The 23,302-nt window shown below is 38.0% G+C and overlaps 1 protein-coding gene across 1 annotated transcript in view; it reads left to right on the top strand.

Annotated features, from left to right (window-relative positions):
• The window catches only part of LOC136265512 (leucine-rich repeat serine/threonine-protein kinase 1-like), an 86,426-nt gene that overhangs the window by 8,873 nt on the left and 54,251 nt on the right, over nucleotides 1-23,302 (top strand). The window contains exons 2-8 of the mRNA XM_066060383.1: nucleotides 191-393; nucleotides 461-516; nucleotides 3,194-3,235; nucleotides 6,915-7,053; nucleotides 7,103-7,202; nucleotides 7,635-9,056; nucleotides 22,126-22,220. Of these exons, the coding sequence (XP_065916455.1) occupies nucleotides 213-393; nucleotides 461-516; nucleotides 3,194-3,235; nucleotides 6,915-7,053; nucleotides 7,103-7,202; nucleotides 7,635-9,056; nucleotides 22,126-22,220 (2,035 nt within the window). The 5' untranslated portion in view covers nucleotides 191-212. The remainder of the gene's footprint in view (nucleotides 1-190; nucleotides 394-460; nucleotides 517-3,193; nucleotides 3,236-6,914; nucleotides 7,054-7,102; nucleotides 7,203-7,634; nucleotides 9,057-22,125; nucleotides 22,221-23,302) is intronic.

Raw genomic sequence — 23,302 nt, 5'->3', positions numbered from 1 at the left:
ATTGCAAAGGCTGTTTTCTAAAGTGTGAAAATTTACAAAACCGTATTATTTCTTACCGATCCCTACTTATTATACTATACTCAGTTCTGTTGATTAGTCATAGTCTAGATGCCTAGAAATATTGGTGCTATACATGTATATTCATGATATAAACCTTATGCATTAATTTTCATAATTTCATCCACTTTAGGATTATATAATATAGTTCTGCGATGTTAGAGATACCAGATACAGTGTTGGATGCTATTAAGACCAACAAGTCTTTGATAGTGTCACAGTGGTTAAATAATCTACAACACATCAATGAGGGTGCTAGACCTGCACTTGTGCATGTTGTCCAGCAATCTGCACATTTCCTTAGCTTGGATGTGATCAAGCTGTTTCAAACACCTGGTAAGAGAATGTAGTATTATACATGTGTACCTTAATTTTTTAATTGTGTGCATAATTATTTTTGTAGAATTGTCAAGAAAATTACTATATGAAGTAATCAATGCCAAGGGTTTAAATGGAAAAGTAAGATTGTATCAAGCACAAGTTGTATCATATACAAATACAGGCTCTAACTACAAATGTCAAACAGTATGGCAGTACTGTTTAAGTAGGGATCGCCCCAAAAGTAACACGAGCAGCCTTAAATGCTTCCTTTAAAAATCATCTAAAAAACATCCATGATGAAAAATCACCTTTACGGAATAATAGTAACCCATCTAACATCAAATACAGCATTAAAAACAAGAAAACACTTGCACACAACCAGATATAGAATTTTTTAAAATCACTGAAACTTGAATTTTTGTGCCTGCTTGACCACAGTCGCAAGGCTGGAGGCCAAACAAAGCAGCGTGTGGCCACCATTTTATGCCACAATAACAAACTCACCAGTGGCATGTGCCTTTCGGGGTTCCGATGAGTGTGTACCCTCTGTGCCTTGTTTATCCTTTTATCTTCAATCAGGCTGGTCATCATCTTCAGCATATGTTTGCCCTTGCCACCACCCAGCAATGAAACCATACCGAGGAGTTATTTTCCCTATCAGCACTTTTCTTGAGCAGCATATTTGTACACCAAAAAATTATTTAAAGTGCTTGTGCTCAGTAGATACCTGGTCAATTACTGTATGCTGAACAGTGGAGCTGCACTATGATGCATTGGTTTAACACCTTAGAAAAAATTTTTTTTAATAATCAACTTTGATTACAATTACAGTATGTAACTATTTATGCCTCCTTTAGTGCATAAAGATCATTGAGTTAGCATGAATTCTTACATTTATGGAATATGTATGTTTGTGCATGTATGTACAGTACAGCTCACAGGTAATGTTGCATGTACACACAGGACGCGCATGAGGTGCGCTTGAGTGACCCACGTGGATACAACAAGGCTAAAGTAATGCTCCGCGATAGCAAACTTTACTCGAGAGCGTCACGCAAGACGAGATAACAGGACTCACCTATGGTGTCGGGAGGCAGCGCTGGCTCTGTTCCGCCAGCTGTGAGGCCTCCTGTTGCAATGCCTGTGTTGTAGCTACCGAATACTTGGTCACTTAGCTACCGACTTGACCTGTCACGGACTGCTAGCAGTAGCTACCGTAGACTTAGATGGACTGTTTGCCAAATAATGCCACAGAACCCCAGTTAATGCATTTTTCAAATTAATATTTTCCTTATCTAGATAGCTGAAGAAATGAAGTTTCAAGTTTATAAGCCAAGAAATTTTGAAGTTTCAGCGCTACAAAGTGGCAACAGCAAAAAATTGATTTGTACAGTGACAATAAACTATAGGTGCTTAATAAAATGATCATAACGTACGAATGCAGTCCTCTACCAAGATGCAACGTGCACCATCAAATTCTCCATAAACAAGCAAATCCATTGCTGGGTAAGTTTTGTCTTCCACGCCTTTCCTACGACCAGGAGGAACCGGTGAAGGCGAACGAACATGAGAAAAAGAGATAGTGAACCGCTCGTCCAACGCAAGGCAGACTGACGCTGATATCTTCTATCTCCTTGGGAGTACTGACACGAAATAAAGATGTGAAACTCCTCTTGCTTTGGGGATTACGATGCTACCAAGGTTTTTGGTGTTATCACTTTCCTTCATTGTCAAACAAGCACTTTAAAATTTACAGATTTTTTTTTGATTTCCTTAATATTCCACTTCGTATTCCACCCATTGTGTTCTGTGGGCCCAGCGTGTGTTTAATGCATTCTACTGTAAAATTAGCTAGCTAACTTTGCACGAACATATGGGACCGGTCACAAACGCTTATGTGATTTAAGTGTTGTATTAAGTTACTAAACTCAGTGGCGAGTGTTCTCATGTGTGGTGAGGCTAGTGCATATCCACGTGATTTTCCACAGGTCTTGTACAGTACATTGCAAAAGAATGATCCTGCGAGAAGACACGAGCATTACTTACACGTGTATACTTGTGACGTTACCTGTGAGCTGTACTGCACATATAAAATGTGTGTAGTACACATGCATGTGTATGATGCACATGTACATCAGTACTTTTATAAAGTGGCGTAGTGTGAAAGTTATGTCAATTGTGAGAAAAGTATGAAACTTTTCATATCAATTGTACTTCTAACAATAACATGTATTTTTGATACATTGCCATTGCACACTTGACCTTTGGTGATCTTCGCAGCCATTTTTGTACTGAAAATTAGTCATTTTTGTCTTTATCTCCCTGAGGCATTATTTTAACATTATTAAACATCATCCAAATTAAAGATGTTAATCTGAGAAATTTTTGTTTGAAGTGAATAGCTCATTCCATTCCAACATTATGATCATTTTTATTAGTCATAAATTCTATGAATTTATTTGCCCTTGAGGTGTAAATTATCTATGAGAAGGTATGGCTAATGTAAACTATCATAACTTAGGAGTGAAATAAAATTTCAAATAAAAACCGAGTTGTTTTAACAAGACCTTTGATTTAAAACCATGTTTTAACGGTGTAAAATAATGCTTCAGGGAAAATTAATGAATTTGCAATGTAATAATGGGCATAAAGGTCCAATATGCAACCAAAAATTATGTCATTGGGAGCACAGTCATTGTGCCAAGTTTGATGCTTTTCTCACAAAGTGCACAAAAAGACCATATTTGTGTGCTATACTGCTATACTATTGGTACCTACTTAGATGTTTATCATTCATAAATGTTCTTTTTTATAGACTGCTATTCATTATGCTGCTGAAAGTTGTGTACTAAAGAAGGTATAGCTGAACAGTTTTATGCATTTTGCACATAAAGACTGTACTGTGTCATAGATGATAGCTTGTCCTAACATGAACTATATACAGCATTTCTAATTGCTGCATGAGCACACAGAGGACAGACTTGTGCACAGCGAAAATCATGTACCATTACTGCCTACACTGACTCTGTATTTACGTATGTTACTGTAATATTGGAATTAGAGGCCCAAAATACTCTCTGAAGTGAAACAAGGGAGGTTGCCTATACCTGCAGATATACTAGTGGACATTCAATCCCTACTCTTCAGTCTGTATCCATGACTGAATTAGGGATTACATGTCCACTAGTATATCTGCAGGTATAGGCAACCTCCCTTGTTTCACAACATTTTAGCTGTTCCTTGTTTCCCTGCTTTTTTTGTTCATTAATCCCAAATCCAGCTAAAATTCCTCATTTTTCCTTCTACTTGTTTGTTTACTTTTTTATAACACAATTATGACTACTGAATCCACGTGTACCACATTAAAAGAAAGAATGACGCTAGGCATTCCATAAAATAATTTTGCATCTGAACGCGTGCCCCAATAATCAATTATGCACTGAAAAGTGAGGTGATCATTACACTTTGTTTGTTGCTATGCTCCGCTCATTACACAGCGTTCGTTACAGATGAAGAACAGTACAAGAAACTTCCCTGCAGTGAATCCAGTCGCTACAGAAAATACAGGCAAAAAACATGGCACAGAGGGAAGCCATATTGTGCTATCGCAAACTGAAACCTTGTGTTGTCAGCAAAAAGAACTGGAACACAAAGGAGGACAAAGGTAAGTCCATGATATGTGCATTGTGCATACTGTGGTAGGCGAAAAGGCACGTATTGGGACGAAGCGACGTTGAACAGTGAAAAAATCAAGCCGTAGCCTTATCCATTGTTGAGTTATGCTTAGCTGAAGGCATCAGTTAGTTAGTTAGTAAGTTAGCTAGTCAGTAGAAAATTCAGTTAAATAGAAATTTTTTTAAATTCCATAGAAGGTTGTTGGAAGGGTTTGGGGTCACTCTGAAGGCATTTTTGGGCTTGGCTATGCGTAACCAATACTGCCAAGCTGTTATGAAGGAAATTTGAGGCTGGTTTTAGGGTGATATTTTTGGGCAAGAAAGCCCAAAACTGCATGATAGGTTTAAAGGAAGACAATCCATCAATCTTAGAGGAAACTGAGTGTGGTGCCTGGCTAGACATTAGGTAGCCTGTAGTTTGAATCCAGCATTTTTTTTTACTTACTTTGGCCCATTTTCTGTTTCACCCTAGGTTCACTTGTCAAAGTCTCCAATATATTTTTATTAGGTTAGATAGTCAAAAAGCTGCAGCACAAGTTTCTGTCAGACCTTCAACTGTTACAGTAATAACTAGCTATTAAAAATTAAAAATGTAAAAGGAAATAGGGATTGATATCAGGGGCAGAGGAGACACCTTTATTTAAGGGGGCCTGGGGGCTTGGTGGTGGTGTCATGGCCTAGCTGTACGTTGAAGACAAAAAAAAGAGGTCACAACCTGCTGGCAATAGTTGCCCTCCACCAACAATATCTTCCTATTTATAACTACACATGTAGCTTGTTACACTGCTAAATACTGTGACTGCTCTATTAGAGTATCTCGATCTTAACTGCTCTATTAGAGTATCTCGAATTACTGATGCTATTGAGCTAGGCTCTCAATGACAGCTATAGATAACAAAAAGTAAGGAAACAAGCTCAAAAATGATACAGCTGAAATGAGAAACGATCCATGTAATAAAAAGAGATTACGTAGATGACTACTTACTAAAATGAGACACACTTTAATCCCTGCTTTTGACTAATTTGATGGTCTCATTTCAAGATGCTAGCTAAAAGTATGCATTAAAGTGTGCCTAATTTTAGCAAGTAGTCATCTAATCTTGTTTCCTTACTTTTTATTGCATGGATCATTTCTCATTTCAGCTGTATCATTTTTGAGCTTGTTTCCTTATATTTCGTAGTATATGTATAATTGTTATATCAATCTCTACTTCCTTTTAAATGTTTAATCTTTTAATAGCTAGTTTGTTTACTTTTTATGTCTAGCTAGCTAGCTTTATTATACTCTTTGTTTTCCACATAGTATTAATATCACTTGAAGGAGCTATCTTTTACCTTCATACGCAATAAGCTCCTCTAAAAATAATTATCATTTTGTCTTTTAAAGCTATTACAGTAACTGTTAAAGGCTTCAGCTGCATTTCTAATGGCCTAGATGTAGATGATTTAACAGTAAAACGTTGCTGGAGAGTCCACCATTAAGAGTGGAACCCTCACTTTTAGAGGCCTGAATCTCGAGGTGGATCTGCCCCTCAAAGGCATTATTAGCTAGCTACCTCGCAAAAAAAACTAAACTGGTAACATTATAAAACAACTACCCAGCATTAATAAATTCTAGAGACAACTCCTTGGCTACTACACTTGTTCACCCTCATCTTATGCACATGTACAATCACGTGTTTGGGCTGTGCCGCGTGCTGCAACTATTAAGCGCCACAACTATTAATTATCCTTCAAGAAGAACAAAGAAGCGAAAGAATGATGAAAGTAAACAGTATGGTGGGGACAGAACGTAATCGGAACAACAGATTCGTGAATCCGCTGTCGTTACCTTGGCTGTCTGAAATTTCTGGAACCGTACACCTAGTGCAACCAGGTCTTACAACAGGCAGTCAGGCAGACAACATCCAGGTGAATTTAGAAAATTTTAAAACTCACTGTACATCGAAACATTCGACTTTTCGCTTTGTTTATCCAAGGTACAGCATCGTTACATGCATTCCAGGTGGTTTTTTTTGGGTAAAATGTATTGCAAGGCTGTTTTTTTAAGGTGCGAAAATTTGCGAAACCATGATTTCTTACCATGCAATCCCTACTTATTAAGTACTTAATGATATTTAATAATGAAGTAGGGATCCAAGCAATAAAAGTAGTGAAACAAGCCATGAATGATGGTATTACAGCATAGCTCGGTGGAAAAATCCCTCACTTTTTCACTACTTTTTATTGCTTGGATCCCTACTTCATTTAAAAAATTAATATGTTACTTTTTTTATAGCATACAGCTATACATGTCTGACTGTTCTATTAGGGTGACTACTGTATTAGAGTATCGCAAGTCTGTATCAGGGAGGGTGTCACTATTTCATATTTTCATTGTGCTATACAGCTAGACTAATAATAAGGGGGGTGTCATCGTGATCAAGTTAATAGATTGCTAAGAGGCATGGTCTTGGTACGCGATTGTTATTAATCACATTAATAGGTATGACATTGAACCTATTGTACAGTTACAGGTATCCACCGAGCGTAAGTGCTTAAATAAATTTTTGGCATCTAAATATGTTGCTCAAGGAAAGTGCTGACAGGGAAAATTAATGCCTCGATATAGTTTCATTGCATCAACAAGAAGATTACTTGCCTGATTGAAGGTAATAGGAAAGTCAAGGTGCAGAGGGCACACAATTGTTGGAACCATATCAAAGGAGAATCCCCTCCTGGTTACTGCCCTGCAATTTATGATAATTACAGCATATGGGGTCTATGTGAAGCTGACCTTAAATAATATAGTAAAACCATGTTTTTACTTACAGACATTCACTGATTGTATTGGTGCAATGATTTACATAATGTGGTACACAGGGCAACAAATATACTGTTTTGGAAGTGCTGACTCACTTATATGAACAAGGAGGTGACCCTACAATCATAAGTAAACAAGGAAAAACTGCTCAAATAATTACCGAAGAAAATGGTAACAAGATTGCTGCAGCACTGCTAGGTATGATGTAAACCTCATTGTACTTATACACATGCACTTACACATGTAGAAGTACTTGGAAATATGCAGTGTCAAGTTAGCAGACGTTCATCAGCTCTGGAATACAAGAAACATGAAATTAATGCTGTACACAAAACACTATTTCATTGGTTAGTCCTTGATATACAGTTTTTGTGATCTGTGGGATACCCACAGATATTGATTATATATCAAAGATAAATATGTCAGTGTCAGTTTTAATAAAATCAAACACCTAATAAATGTCCTATCTATATAAGTGATTGAGTGTTGTAACAGAGTATGTTAGATATGCACTTTTAAACATTTTTTTATTATGATTAAAGTACTTGGTAAAGGCAGAGCCTGTATACCAGAAGGACTTGTAAAGGCCTAAGATGTTGATATTACCTGCACTAAGTATGTTTTCTGTGTAAAAATTTAGACCCATAGCTATTTAATCACAAGTGAGTCCTTTTATCATTTTATGTTTTAAAGATACAGAATATGGTGGGTGCACGTACAAAGGTACATCAATCGTAATACATAATGTAATTATGTGTATATATTATGTGTGTTGTTAGGGCTGTCTTCACTGAGAGACATCATATTGTGTCACAAATACTGATCATGCATCAAAGAGATAAATTTGATAGTATTGCTCATCTGTTGTTTGACAGTGACCCTAACTCGGTGAAGAGCTATCAGGGTTCACCGATTTTTACTGCTTCTCAAATTGGGAATCCAAAGTTGTTTGAAGTTTTAGTGACTCAAAGTGGAATTTCACATTACATTGCATTAGGGAAAAAGCAAAAACATGAAATACCACTTCCCGATGATACAGTCATACAGTATTTTGTTACCCCTTTGTCACTGATTCTTTCAAAATCGGGAAACCACAATCTTATTGATTTGCTGGTTGATTTTGAGGAGGTATTAAATGATCATCGCATAACCTCTGTTGATTTATCTGACACCAGGCTATCTTCACTGCCAATTAAATTCTTTAAGCTGAGTGTATATAAACTGAACTTGCAAAACAATAAATTGTCAACATTGCCACTTTCACATGCACCAAGAAGCTGTTGGCCAAATCGACTGCAGAAACTGAATATCTCTTATAACTCAATTAAAATGCTTCCAACAGAAGTATTTAAATTGCCTTGTTTGGAGACATTGAATGTGTCTCATAATCCATTAAAATCGTTACCTGATAAATGGTGGAACACAAAGAGTATTAAAAAATTTGATGTCTCTTATACTAACTTGGATAGCATTAACATTGATGATGAAATTGTATTTCAAATTATGGGATCAGCTGCCACCCTGCCAAATTCCATCAATGTAGTTCACGGCAAAGTAAGTGCTGGATGTATGGATCCTATTACCAGTAAAGTTGTCAAGACTGATTGTTTACTATGTCATTTAAATGCTAGTTACTGTGAAATTGCCACATTTCCTAAACTACTTGCAGTTTTCTTTCCAAGGTTGGAATATTTAAATCTTTCTAATAACAAGCTAGAGTCCTGCTGTGCAATAAACGAGTTGCCTATTCCCCTTAAGGAATTAGACATTAGTAACAATTTTTTGCAGTATAGCAAACATAAGCTCTTTTGCACTGATGTTCGACTTACTGTAAAAAGTACTTGCATGGAACACAAGGACTTGCGTTTACTCAGTTCACTAAGGCTATCCAACAATGCTAGCCTCGGTAGTCTTGCCATCTGTGATAAAGAAATGAAGAAGGATCATGTTTTCTTCCCAAATTTGAAAAGGTTTTATATATCAAATTGTAATTTAAAACAAACACCTGAACGTCTTGTCGATTTACAAGATTTGACTGATTTGGATATCAGCTATAATGCACAGCTTAAGATTCCTCATGAGATTTCCAACTTAGAAAACTTGTTCAGTTTGAATTACAATGGTGTGCAAGATCCTATTGTTGATGAAATGGAGGTATTCCAAAATATTCAAGACAAGCTGATAATCCTACAGCAAGAACAGTGGGTTGAATGTGTTGTGGCTGTATATTTGTTAACTGTTTGTAAGGTCTCAGTACTGAAGTTTCTTATGTGATATAGAAATCAATATGTCTGAATCAAATCACCATGTAGACACTTGCAGGGTAAACTGCCTAATGAAATTGGTCTGTGTATAGGTGAACCTTCATAGTTCTAACCTTTTGTGGTTTAAAAGAAATCACAGTGAGAACTATAAAGTTACAAGGAAAAAAACCCAACATATTGAAAAAAATTGTGGGGGTCAAACTCAAAGGTGATGGCCAAGAAATGGCTGCTATGGTGCATATGCTATTTTGTTCATTAAAATGATTGATATCATTACAGCCATTGCTTCAATTTGCTTGGCTAATGTTTCACCCTGGCCTTTTTGGGGGCTGCACCCTTTTTTCACAGCTAAGGTATAGATATCAATTCTTTTTTGTAATTGTAAGTCCCAAAACCGGTCATGAAAAATTAATTTAGTTATTGTGATAAAATTTTATCTAAACCAAAACAACCAAGCTGTAAAAAAAGAGTGCGGCCAAGGTGAAAAATATGTGAAATCCAAGGTGGTGGCCAAGAAATGGCTGTGATGGTAGGTTAATGGCAAAAAATTTAATTATGACAATTCAGGTGAATTTGCGTTGCCTCCTCCACTAGGATTCAGTACCAATTTCACCTGAATTGTTGTAATTAAAATCTTTGCCATTAACCTACCATCACAGCCATTTCTTGGCCACTACCTTGGATTTCACATCTTTTTTCACCTTGGCCTTTTTGGGGGCTGCATTCTTTTTTTACAGCTTGGCTGTTTTGGTTTAGATATCACTTCTTTTTACATTGCAAGCCACAAAGCTGGCCATAAACTGGCTTTGGTGCTTCTTTTTAACTTGTTGTTTTTCTTTACTGCAGGAATTGTGGAACAAAGGAAATATTTGTGTGTATAGTATTTGTCTGAATAAATAATTATTTGTATATTTAACACTGAATGATTATCCCATACTGTAGTTAATAAGGTGACTTCTTACATCACTGAACTGTAGCTGAAACTTTCATTGTTTGTAGCTGAACTCTTTTCAGGGTGATCTGTTTCTAGCTGAACTCCCTACAGGATGATTTGTTTCTAGCTGAACTCTCTACAGATTGATTTGTTTGCAGCTGAACTCTCTACATGGTGGTTTCTTTGTAGTTGAACTCTCTACAAGGTGACTTGTTCTAGCTGAACTCTCTACAAGGTGACTTGTTCTAGCTGAACTCTCTACAGGGTGGATGCTCTACAGGGTGATTTGTTTTCAGCTGAAGTGTTTACAAGATGATTTGTTTCTAGCTGATCTCTCTATAGTGTAACTTGTTTGTAGCTACAGGATGGTTTCTTTGTAGCTGATCTCTCTACATGGTGACTTGTTTCTAGCTGATCTCTCTACAGGGTGACTTGTTTCTAGCTGATCTCTGGATGACTTGTTTCTAGCTGATCTCTGGATGACTTGTTTCTAGCTGATCTCTGGATGACTTGTTTCTAGCTGATCTCTCTATATGGTGACTTGAACTCTCTATAGGGTTATCTGTTTGTAATTGAACTTTCTACAGGATGGTTTCATTGTAGCTGATCTCTCTACAGGGTGACTTGTTTCTAGCAGATCTCTCTACAGGGTGAACTTGTTTCTGGCTGAACTCTCTACCGATGATTTGTTTGCAGCTGAACTCTCTACATGGTGGTTTCTTTGTAGCTGAACTTTCTACAAGGTGACTTCATCTAGCTGATCTCTCTACAGGGTGAATTGTTTGTAGCTGAACTCTCTGCAGGGTGATCTATTCGTAGCTGAACTCTCTACAGGGTGATTTTTTTGCAGCTGAACTCTTTATATGATGGTTTCTTTGTAGCTGAACTCTCTTTCTTCTAGCTAATCTCTCTACAGGGTGACTTGTTTGTAGCTGAACTATCTGCAGGGTGATTTGTTTGTAGCTGTACTCTCTACAAGGTGATCCTTCTAGCTGATCTCTCTACAGGATGATTTTTTCTAGCTGATCTCTCTACAGGGAAAATTGGTTCTAGCTGAACTCTCTACAGGGTGATCTATTCGTAGCTGAACTCTCTACAGGGTGATTTTTTTGCAGCTGAACTCTTTATATGGTGGTTTCTTTGTAGCTGAACTCTCTTTCTTCTAGCTGATCTCTCTACAGGGTGACTTGTTTGTAGCTGAACTATCTGCAGGGTGATTTGTTTGTAGCTGTACTCTCTACAAGGTGATCCTTCTAGCTGATCTCTCTACAGGATGATTTTTTCTAGCTGATCTCTCTACAGGGAAAATTGGTTCTAGCTGAACTCTCTACAGGGTGATCTGTTCGTAGCTGAACTCTCTACAGGGTGATTTGTTTGCAGCTGAACTCTTTACATGGTGGTTTCTTTGTAACTGAACTCTTGATAAGGTGATGTCTTCTAGCTGATCTCTCTACTGCATGACTTGTTTCTAGCTGATCTCTCTATAGAGTTGTCACTTGTTTGTATAGCTGAACTCGTTACAAGGTGGTTTTTTTGATTGGTTGCTGAACTCTCCAGCTACACGGGTGACTTGTTTATACTACAACAGAGTGACTTGTTTGTAGCTAAACTCTGTAGAGAGTGATTACTTGTAGCTGAACGTTGTATAAAGTAACTTGTTTGTAGTTAATCTAGATGAACTCTCTGCTGGGTAGCTTTTTTGTAGCTGAACTCTCTACTCAGTGACGTTTTTGTAGCTGAATTCTCTACAGAGTGACTTGTTGTAGCTGAACTCTCTACAAGGTGACTTGTTTATAGCTGAACTCTCTTCAGTGTGACTTATAATGTTCTGAATCTCTATAGCGACGTATTTGTAGCTGAACTCTCTACAGAGTGACGCTGAATTGTCTATAAGATTAACTGTTTGTAGCTGAACTGCCTACAGAATAACTTGCTACATAATACAATTCTATGATGGAGTAAGTTATAAATGTAGCTGAATGCTCTATTAGGGTGATTGTTCTATTAGGGTGACTGTTCTATTAGAGTATCTTGATCTCTCATTTGCTACACGTAGTTGACTTTCGGCTCATAACTCAGTGGTTTGTAATCTGATTCTTCTGTACTACTGCAAGGACTTTCTATAATAATTATTCCAGCTACACACCGATTTTCAGCTCATTTCTCTAAGCGATTTGCCTGGTAGGTGTGAAAACTAATAGCTTTTTTTTAAAGATCGATCGCGTAATTGCGACACAGGTTGGGTTTTGTGTCATATCTCAATGGCCTTTACCTGAATTCCTTTCAAACCACAAAAAGGCACTCCTACGATGGTTTCTCCATCTACATAGCAATTTTTACCAAGGGGTTTACCCTGTGGGCGTGACAGACCTTGGACCTTATTTTACGCAAATAATCGGCCATAACTCCATGAATGTTCATAGGATTCCTACCAAACATGGTACTAAGATTCGCCTTAATGAGCCCTTTAAGTGTGCCAAATTTCAGCCCTATGGACGATATCCGCAATGACATTTTCTAACGTCGCAAAACAAAATGGCTGTGCTAGTGTGGGGACTTTGTACAGGGAGGTATTGGGCGAGGTAGTGTTTCCCTATGATAGCATTGAAAAAAGGGCAAAGGTGAGGCATATAGTATATAATGCAATACAGATAAGCCTAGTTGTGTCCGAATTTAAAATTTTCGGTCTGCTTTCCTTGTTGGAACGCGTTTTGCATCGTCACGGTACGTGTACTGCTTCTTACCTTTATTATCTCATAGTTTTCCGTCCGGATGCTTTCAAAATATGGCACGGGTGGGAGGCTAATTATCACTTTTAAATAAATTATTTTTAATAATATCATATTTAACAAAATCAATATCATTACAACAGTAAGGACAATCAACTAAAGGAAGTCAAGTCAGACACATGGTACACAATACTATAGTAACTGTTCTTAGTGTTTTCTACTCATTATTGCATTAGAAATTTTCTTCACAACCTTTGCACTGGGGATAGTACATCTCGGTGTCACTCCATGGATCGACAGGACCAGAACAATATACTCATATGTCTTCATACTTTGCTGAATAGTACAACTTTTCGACTGGATCTTCACAAGTCAGCTTCTTAGTAAACACAATCTCCTTCACGTAGTCTGGCAAATCAGTATCTTGAAGCTGTGTACCACATGAGAATGACAATCCATTGAGTCCACGCTCTACTTCAAGTCTCTCCTGCTTTTTGAGTTTCCTTTTTGCATACAGTAATTTCCACATCTCACACTCATCACACATTAACATCATTTCAATATTTTTCACATGTTGAATGCTGGCTGAGAAAGGAAGTGATTTGTCCCTTTGTGCTTTCTTTTTACTGGAAGGACGGTGTTCCTCAGTTGTTTTAGTTCCAAAAACATTAGAAACTTCTTATAGTGGTCATCTAGTCCAGGAACTGGATCTGGAAGGTGCTTGAGAGTTGAAAAGATGTCAGGTGCAAATCTTGGTGGGAGGCAGATGTCACAATATTCTTTACCACACTTGATGATGTCAAAAAAGTAGTGTCTCTGGACACAACAATGGTCAATGAACTTTATCAACCTATCAGTTAATTCCTTTGCGCTGAACTTGTCACTTATTCCATGTGGGAACTCCTCATCAACTGATAGGAGTGCAGTCCATAAGTCATCTAATTCTTTAGCACTTGCTGCTGTGAAAACACTGAACTTCCTTTCCTTCAGTTCCAACCTTTGAGCAATATCAGTGAGTACAATCTTTACAGGTGTAATGGAGTCCAAGGCTGCTTCTCTAAATTCTGGGTTTCTTTGTGCTACTGCTCGAAGTGCTTTCATTGAGTTGCACTTCTCTGCTTCTGCCTCCATTTCTTGTGGCATTTCTCTTCTAGCCAAAGCTATGGCTTGCAAACCAATATTGATGATTGCCATAATCCTCTCCACAGGATTTCTGTAGGAATGATAGGGGGCTGTTCTCACAGCACACAAGATCAAGTTTCCGGAATAATGCTATTAGAGCTATCTTCACAGACACATAGTTTACCCTATGATCAGGACCTCCATCTGAATAGATGAACAGAACAGGTTTGGTTTCCACTTGGTTGCTAATAGCATTTGCTAGTTCTGCAGAATACCTTAAAGGTGAAGATGGTTCAAATGCTCCTTCCTTTAACATCACTTTGACATCACCATGATACCACAACCCACTAATTTCGGAAGGAATTTCTCACAAGAGGACAACAGAAGGGATTATACTGAATGTGGTAAAATCATGGTCGGAACTTTGTAAGGATGTACCTGATTGTACAATTACTTGTCTTCCACATTTGGCTGATGAAACAGGGTTACCTGGTTCACCAACTTTTATTCGGTGTTTGTCATTAATGCAAGCAAAAATTGCATGATTTTTAACCAGTAGTGCATACTCTCTTTCATAGCGAAACAAACAAGCAGCATAATGGGAATCTTCATGTTGTTTTTTCCATTGTCTCTGCTGGACCATGTGCTTTACATTCAAGCATCCAGTGTATCTTAATCGTGTGTGTGATGACTGGCAAGAAGGAGAAAATTGCAAACAAATCCATTCATCACTTGGTACTGCAGTGTTGGGTGGACATCTCTCAGCAACTTTTTCACGGAGGTCTCGTACTGAGATGGCTTTGGCAGTGTGGACAATTGTAGAGTGCCGCCTGTCATAAACAGCTGTACCAACATCTTCTTTGATGTACTCTTTTGCACAAGTCCAAAACTGTGGCTTTTTCTCCATAGAAAGTTCTCAGATCATACACAAATGATGCATCCTCCAGATCAAACATTGTTTGCACACACTGATCGATTTCTTCTTGAGATAGGTTGGTTGAAGCAGAAGAATCGCACACAAGTTCTTTGTACAAACATTGAACCACAGATTTCTTGGTTTTCGGAGATACCAATCCAAATAGTTCAAATGCATCTTTTCTCATTGCTTGTGTGTGGTACTGTGGAATATCCTTTTTCAGGTGCTCAATGATTGGTGTGCAACTCTTTAAAGCATCATCAATATTGGTAGCTGTACACTGCCAAATCCAGTGCAAGTCCCCAATGTTGCTTCCTGGAGAGTATTGTACATGAATAATAGGTATTTGAAGGCCATCTTTAAGCTTTTGAATCCACTTATAGCGCCTTCTACATTCATCTGGGAGTAATGGTCTTAGATCCAAGGGTGTGTTTGGCTCAATCTGGTTTATCTGCTCCGATATTGATGGCAAAATAACTGATGGTTGACGGCAATTTTCAATGTATGAAATAGATGAGTTTTCAGCAATAGTTCTGGTCACCTCTCTTGAAGAGTGAATAGATTGGATCCGTGCTCTCTTATCAAGTAAAAGATCAGCATATCAGGCCCGTACACAGGAATTTCAAAAGGGGGGGTTCTAAATTGAAGCGTTAGGCGATCCCAGACGCTTACAAAGGTTTAATATTCAATGTCCTGAGGATAGCCTCAAATTGCTTAAATGCAGAAATGCATGCACTGATTAAATAAACTTCTCACACATCATTGTGTTGACACAAATCCCTCTCAATATGCATGGGCCCATCACACACTAATGCGAACAAAAGATTAAAATACTGTTGTAGTGCATGTACACTCCAGCATTTCTAAGACTGCTCAGGGTCATTCATTTCAGCTATAAGCTAAATCTTACATTTCACCATTGTCCAAACATGGATGATAACCACAATAAGGTTAATATGAAAACAACTGACAGACTCACATGCAACAAGCCAGGCTTACTTGTGTTATATAGTTAACAGTCTATCAGTCACAGTGTCCATCAAGTCTGGTGCTCATCATTGCTATTCCGGGATATTGTTAGAAAATATTTAACAAATTACGATCGGAATTAAACGAAATAATATTAATAGTAGCTCTCAGTGCAGTGTGGTCATGGATGGCTTGATGGATAGATACTGTAAGTAGAATAATAGAAGCCTTAGCGATAGAGAGAAAACCACTGTCTATATTCATACATCATTAAAGTGGTTTCTATGTACACAGATTACCTCGAAGCGCTATGGTTAATACCCGTTTTACAGTAAAAATAAAATTTCCAGTTTACAATAGGGGGTTCGACCGAACCCCCCCTTGGTACGGGCCTGCATATGAAGCAAGGGAGCGTGACAATTGCTCAACATCTTTCTTTAGCATAACCCATGTTTCTCTTGCCCAAAAAGGATTGGAAAGGCATGTAAAAAGAGCTCTGGAGTGGGATAGCAGCTGTTCCTTTGACATAGAGTGACAAGCATGTTTCCTGTGTTTGTGGATTTCTGGCTTGTTGTACCCTGTAAACTGGTTGAAAACTGCTGGAACTGTACAGGATCTTTCATTTAGTGTATCATACATTCCATCTATGTACCATAAGGCATCCCTTAGGGTAGACAGGCACCTAGCTGCAGTTCCGCTACTAATTTCACTACTGTTCCACTTCAAGCTTTAACAAACGAAAGCAAGTCATTGTACATCTTGTCTTTACTGTTTCATACAGTCACAAATGGCAACTCACACTAGCTTTAGAAGCAGCTCTTGATGCAGCCATCATAGCTGCAAAAGCATTCACTGGAGCCTTAGATGGTTCCTGTTGTGTGATGGTCACACTATCTGTCACGTAGTACTTGACGTACTTCCCAATGAGGTCAGCTGCACTACACAGATTAAGGTTAAAATCACCCACAGTAACAAATTTTGACTGTTGAGATTGTGCCATACGTATTTCAACAACAGCAGTGTGATCATTCTTCTCTTGGGGAAGCTTCTGAGAAACAATCTAGCAAAACACAGTGTATTTCATACATTTTGTACGTTTTAAAATCACATATACATTTAATTAGGTATAAAAAAGACAACTGACTTACTTCATGATTAAACTCTTGGATTTTCCACTTGTTATCAGCTTCCAGCAGCGTCCAGTCTAGCAATATTATTTTACAGCAGTTGTCATACATGGAGGCAACTACGAAAACCATAATTACTAGAGCTGTACCGATATGGGTTTTTTGCATGTACCGATATCCGATATGGATGCCACCAAAAGAAGCCGATAACCGATAGCCGATCTGATATTTGCATTACAAACAAAAGTCATAGATAATCTATGCAAATGTGTACATTTACCTTTCTACAACAACATGTGGATGTATTCATTGCTCGCTCTATGCCTGTGGTGATAGTGGCTTGGGTTTCTTTTGTGCAATCCAGACAATTAGGCACCCACAAACATTTTTATGCATACTCCTATGAAGCCTTAAACGGATATTTCTGCATTACTCCGCATTTTGTTGGCTTGTGTGAAGGCTAGGTTTCCTTGGTTATCCTGTGACTGCTCTTTTATATTACAAAGGTACTATATATAATAACTGTTTCATTTAAGACTGATGAGCTTTCCAGCAAGAAACACTAGAATTGCGTGTATTTGTATGGCTTCTTGTAGTGTAGCGCTTGCTGTAGAGTGAACAATAAGCCACTGCCACTGAACAGCCACGTGGATAATGTAGAAAACTAATATTATAATCCGTTTATGTACAAACTATTGCTGTATAAATATCGGTATCGATATCGGTCCACCTACTGTTCTGTACCAATGCCGATATTGGCAAAAAATGCCATATCGGTGGCCGATATTTTGGCCGATCCAATTATTGGTACAGCTCTAATAATTACAGTAAGAATTAAAGCTGTCATGAAGTTCTCAACTCGTTCTCAATACATATGGCATCAGTTGGAAAAACATCTGTTTGAGTAATTAGAGAATAATGACATTAATGACATCTACATGCGACAGCTCAAACTCGACGAGGGCGGAGGATGGGAAACTACACTCTCATTTGGAGTGGCCTTATTCAAATTTGGAATGTGGACTCCCCTACCTAGCCGGCACTTCTGTAGCAAATTTGGTTTCAATCGGATAAGGGATCACGGGGTAGCTGGAAAAGGCAGATACGGTCGGACACGGACGTGGACATGGACACGGATAGTTTTAAAATACACTTTTACATTTACAAAACAGTTATTTTTCATACCTAACATTGTTTTTACAGCAGCATTCACTTCCAGACCCAAGCGTCGATCTTGTCATAGCGCTTATCCATATATAAGTGCATGTACGAAGGATAGACTAGCACCCTAAAGACCATATAGTGTTGTATATGTGCTCTAGAAATCTAATTCAGAGTCACAGAGATTAATCTAGCATGTCTCTACCTAATCTCGTAGGCCAGATCCTTGAAACCCTCAACACTTGGTATAAGCGCCTGCGCCTTATACTAAAATCGTAAGATTGTGGATTTGGCCTGCTAAGTTAAGCTGCATGGGGCGTACAAGCTAATCTCTACAACACTATATAACACTGTATTAGACTTTAGAGTATGTGTACAACACTATTATGGTCTTTGGCATGCTGTGGAGTACTGATCTAGTCCTTCACACATGCGCTTATAAATTGATAAGCGCTAAGGCAAGATTGACGCCTGGGTCTGGAAGCAAAGACTGCTGTATAAGCAGCGTTAGGTATGAAAAATAACTGGTAAAAGTGCTTTTTTGAAAATGTTCGTGTCCACGTCTGTGTCTGCGTCCGACAGTATCTGCCTTTTTCAACTACCCGAGATCACGGAGCTACAAAGGTGTGAAAACCGCATTTTCTTTCTTCCTGTTAATATACTCATGGTGTGGCGCGCCAGCTTCTTGGGCCGCACGACACACTACCGTGTGTCTTGATCCTGTGCCAAAAGAGCAACTTGTAATTATAGTTCCATAGGTCTCTACAGAGTGACGTGTTTGTAGTAGTGCATAAACGAATGCTAGAATTGAGCATTTTGAATGTTTGAATGAAAAACTGTGGATTATTTGACTGTTTCTAATATTTAAAGCCCACAATCAAAATTTTTAATTTTTTAAATCTAAGGAGTAAGACTTATTGTTGTGAGGATTCTATACACTTAGTTGTTGAAATACTCTTTGATATAGACAATAAAGTGAGTTTAAACAGCAACGAAGTAGTAGTTTATCGCTGTAATCAACCTCACAATTGGTGCGCTAGCCAGTCGAGTGTAGTGTTTTTGGCTTCACATGCACCTGATTGTAAACAACAGGCTGTTAACTGAGTGTAAACAATAGCAAAGTACATGTTAACAACTTGACACCTGACGCGTGTCATGTCCTGTACTATTTTCAGCTGCACGTGCAATAATTATATACCTTGGGCGCCTGCATGAAGGATTCAAATGTTATGAATTCGTATTCAAATGCTCTCAAATGATCGAACATTCGAATTTCAGAACATTCGTTTATGCACCAGTTTGTAGCTCATTATACTGGGTTACTTGTAACATAGCTGAATTCTCTACAGGGTTACTTATAATGTAGTTGAACTCTCTACTGGATGACTAGTAATGTAGCTGAACTCTCTACAGGGAGACCTGTAATGTAGCTGAACTCTCTACTGAGTGACTTGTAATGTATATACCTCTTTAGAGAGACTTATGTTATGTAGCTGAATTCTCTACTGGGAGACTTTTGTAATGTAGCTGAACTCTTTATTGGGTGACTTGTTCTGTATCTGAACTCTCTACCGAGTGACTTTTAATGCAAGTGAACTCTGTACAGGGTGACTTGTTACATAGCTGAATTCTCTATATGTGACCCAGTCTGGGAAAACCGGTCTTATCACCTATTTAAAAGTATAGAGAAATGCCGGTTTTAAGTATTTGATGTTTTGTAGCTCGCCAATGGTTGAAGCTATGTGTACCAAATTTTCACCCGTTTCACACTAATTTCTTACTGTCCAGAGCATCTACTGTGCAAGTAACCAATAACTAAGTCTCCCGCCATTTTAGATGGTTTTAAACCGTGGTTGACTGTATCAGGCGAGCTCTAAAAGGGGAGGGAGGCAGGGGCCCAGAAGGAGGGAAAGAGGCTGTTCAAAAAATTTGAAAAGAAGGCGTAGGGATGAATTAGGCCAAATTATGGACCATTCAGGTCTCAAAACTGGCTAAAATGAAAGGAAATTTACAGCAGAGGTATTATTCAACACCACGGAACTGTACAGCCACATACAGTCATCCCCAGGCTGACCAGAGCTCCATTAAGGCCCCACACCGCACGTATGGATCGCTACTGGGCTTGGGAAAAGCAGCCAGCAAAACCAGACCAGACTCAAGTCTAGCTGATTTTGATTGTGAAATTAGGTAGTCCATTCATGTAACTTTGTGTTCAGAGTGAAAAATCCAATCTGCTGACATGGGCAATAAGACTGGTTTTCCCAGACTGGGTCACATGTGTGACCTAATTTTAGAAAACCATCGATTTATGCACAATAGTACTTTTGTAATAAAACACATTTAAAAACAATAGGTAAAAAACACAAGCTCCAGAAGAAAATTATGCAAGTTTTTATTGCCTTGCTGGTTGGTGAATTGACGCCCCAGTGGATAAATCCTTGGCATCATCGTGTTCCTTTATTCATAGGGAATCCAAAAAGCCTTGTTTCGTCTCCATACACAAGTGGGTTTCTGAATTACAGACGTTTGATTACGTTGTGGTGACAAAAGAATTTCCAACGATTTTTCTTCAATGAATTCACCTTCCTTCTGGATCACAGAAGAATACCTTTGACAAAACCTATACCTTGATGGATCCACAAATTCATGGCAAATACAATGAACAAAGATTCGTTTCTGTATGCCGTTGTATCAGTAAGTTATGATCGTTTATGTAAGCGCCTGTATATTATTCTCTCGATGTCTTCTGTGCATATTGGTTTATTTGCTCGTCAGGCTGTCTACTGCTGTATTTCCCACACTGCTTAACTTATGGAGTTGAAATTTAGTCAGTCCATTCCTCTGACCCTGTAGACAACAAAGAACCAATAAAACGAATTTTGATAATTGTGCTGTATATCGACGGTTTTCTAAAGTTAGGTCACATATACTGAGTGACTTATAATAACTGCACTCTCTACTGGGTGACTTGAAAGTAGCTGAACTCTCTGTTGGGTGACTTGTAATGTAGCTCAACTCTCTACGGGGAGACTTGGAATGTAGCTGAATTCTCTATTGAGTGACTTGTAATGTAGCTGAACTCTCTCCTGGGTGGCATGAAAGTAGCTGATCTTCTCTGTGTTGGGTGGCTTGTGAACTCTACTTGGTAACATGTTACATAACTGAATCCTCTACAAGGAGACTTGTAATGTATGTAGCTAAACGCTTTAATAAGGTAACTGAACTTTTGGAATATCTCGATTGTTTTTAACCTGACTTCTTCTCAACGACTGAAAGGCTCTTATTATTCCACTTACATGTACATTTTCAGCTCATTCCCACAATACTATGAACTTTGAATATGGGCAATTCAGTGATGGCCAGGCAGATTGAATAATAGTTGGGTTGGGAGTAGTGCTCTGCAATATATCAGTAATACCGTTTATCGTGATAAATTCTCATAACTGATTATCATACTGTGACAGCATTTGATAATCAATATATTGAAATACCGGTATATCGATGATTATCGGTATAGGATTACTTTTAACCCATCCTTTGGTGTTTAATTATCCAATTTGTTGATGGTTTAGCAGGCACTCCCAAACAAAAACGTGAGGTTGTCACATTACAACACATGCTTACTTGTACTATATATTTTTTGGTTTTTGGGATGATACTGCTTCATACTAGGCCCAAGAAATGATGCAATAGTTACAATAACAAGCTATACCGATATACCACAATATTTTCCTGTTACCAATACCGTGTATTCACTGCCGAACTCTAGTTGGGAGGTGTCCTAAAGGAAAAGTTAATTTCCATATAGGCACTATAATTGATACTTTGAAATGGTATTTTCTTGGTTTCTGTAAAATATACACCTGTCTGTCATGCTTCCTCACAAGCTGTATTTGCCTGCATTGTATGTCTTGGTTATTACCTATTTTTGGCATTATTGTATAATCAAGATAATTCTTATCATTTATCTATAGTTTATCTTACAATATCAAAAATTATCAGAGTACTATGATACTGTATGATTTTGTCACTTATTCATTGTGTATAGTTCTCCGATCTCACCTACACTCAAGCTTGCATTTGTTGGTGATGAGGATATTGATTTGATTTCATTGTTAACCAATGAGAGGTTTCAGTCAAGGAGTAAGTACTGTTATATATATCTAATCAAAAACAGCCAAGCTGTAAAAAAAGGTGCGGCCCCCAAAAAGGCCATGGTGAAAAAAGATGTGAAATCCAAGGTGGCGGCCAAGAAATGGCTGTGATGGTAGGTTAATGGTAAAAATTTTAATAACGACAATTGAGGTGAATTTGATGCCACTTGGTCTTGGTATCAAATTCACCTCAATTGTCGTTATTAAAATTTTTACCATTAACCTACCATCACAGCCATTTCTTGGCCGCCACCTTGGATTTCACATCTTTTTTCACCATGGCCTTTTTGGGGGCCGCACCTTTTTTTACAGCTTGGCTGTTTTTGATTAGATATCACTTCTTTTTGTATTTGTATACTGCAAAGCCAACCTATGGCTGGCTTTGGGGCTTTTTTAACCCATGTGTTTTTTTTATTTACCACAGGAAGAAGAAAAGAACTTATAGAAGATTTTTAATACTTCAATTATTTTTGATTTTATTAGTAATTATACAAATTATATACATATATTTATTACATGCCCATTATTCCCCACAGTATATTTTTTAGCAGCTGATATCTCTACTGGGTGACTTAAAATATAGCTGAACTATATACAGGATGGTTTCTTTGTAGCTGAACTCTCTACAAGATAAATTCTTCTAGCTGATTTCTCTACAGGGTGATTTGTTTCTAGCTGAACTCTCTACAGGTAATTTGTTTGCAGCTAAACTTTCTACATCCATGGTGGTTTCTTTGTAGCTGAACTCTCTACATGATGGTTTCTTTGTAGCTGAACTCTCTACAAGGTGACTTCTTCTAGCTGAACTCTCTACAGGGTGATTTGTTTCTAGCTGAACTCTCTACAGGTAATTTGTTTGCAGCTAAACTCTCTACATGGTGCTTTCTTTGTAGCTGAACTCTCTACATGACGGTTTCTTTGTAGCTGAACTCTCTACAAGGTGACTTCTTCTAGCTGAACTCTCTACAGGGTGATTTGTTTCTAGCTGAACTCTCTACAGGTGATTTGTTTGCAGCTAAACTCTCTACATGGTGCTTTCTTTGTAGCTGAACTCTCTACATGACGGTTTCT

Source organism: Dysidea avara, chromosome 9, assembly GCF_963678975.1.
Source record: "Dysidea avara chromosome 9, odDysAvar1.4, whole genome shotgun sequence".
In the NCBI taxonomy this organism is placed as follows: domain Eukaryota; kingdom Metazoa; phylum Porifera; class Demospongiae; order Dictyoceratida; family Dysideidae; genus Dysidea; species Dysidea avara.
The sequence above is the reverse complement of the archived record's forward strand: the minus strand, read 5'-3'. Positions and strand labels throughout refer to the sequence as shown.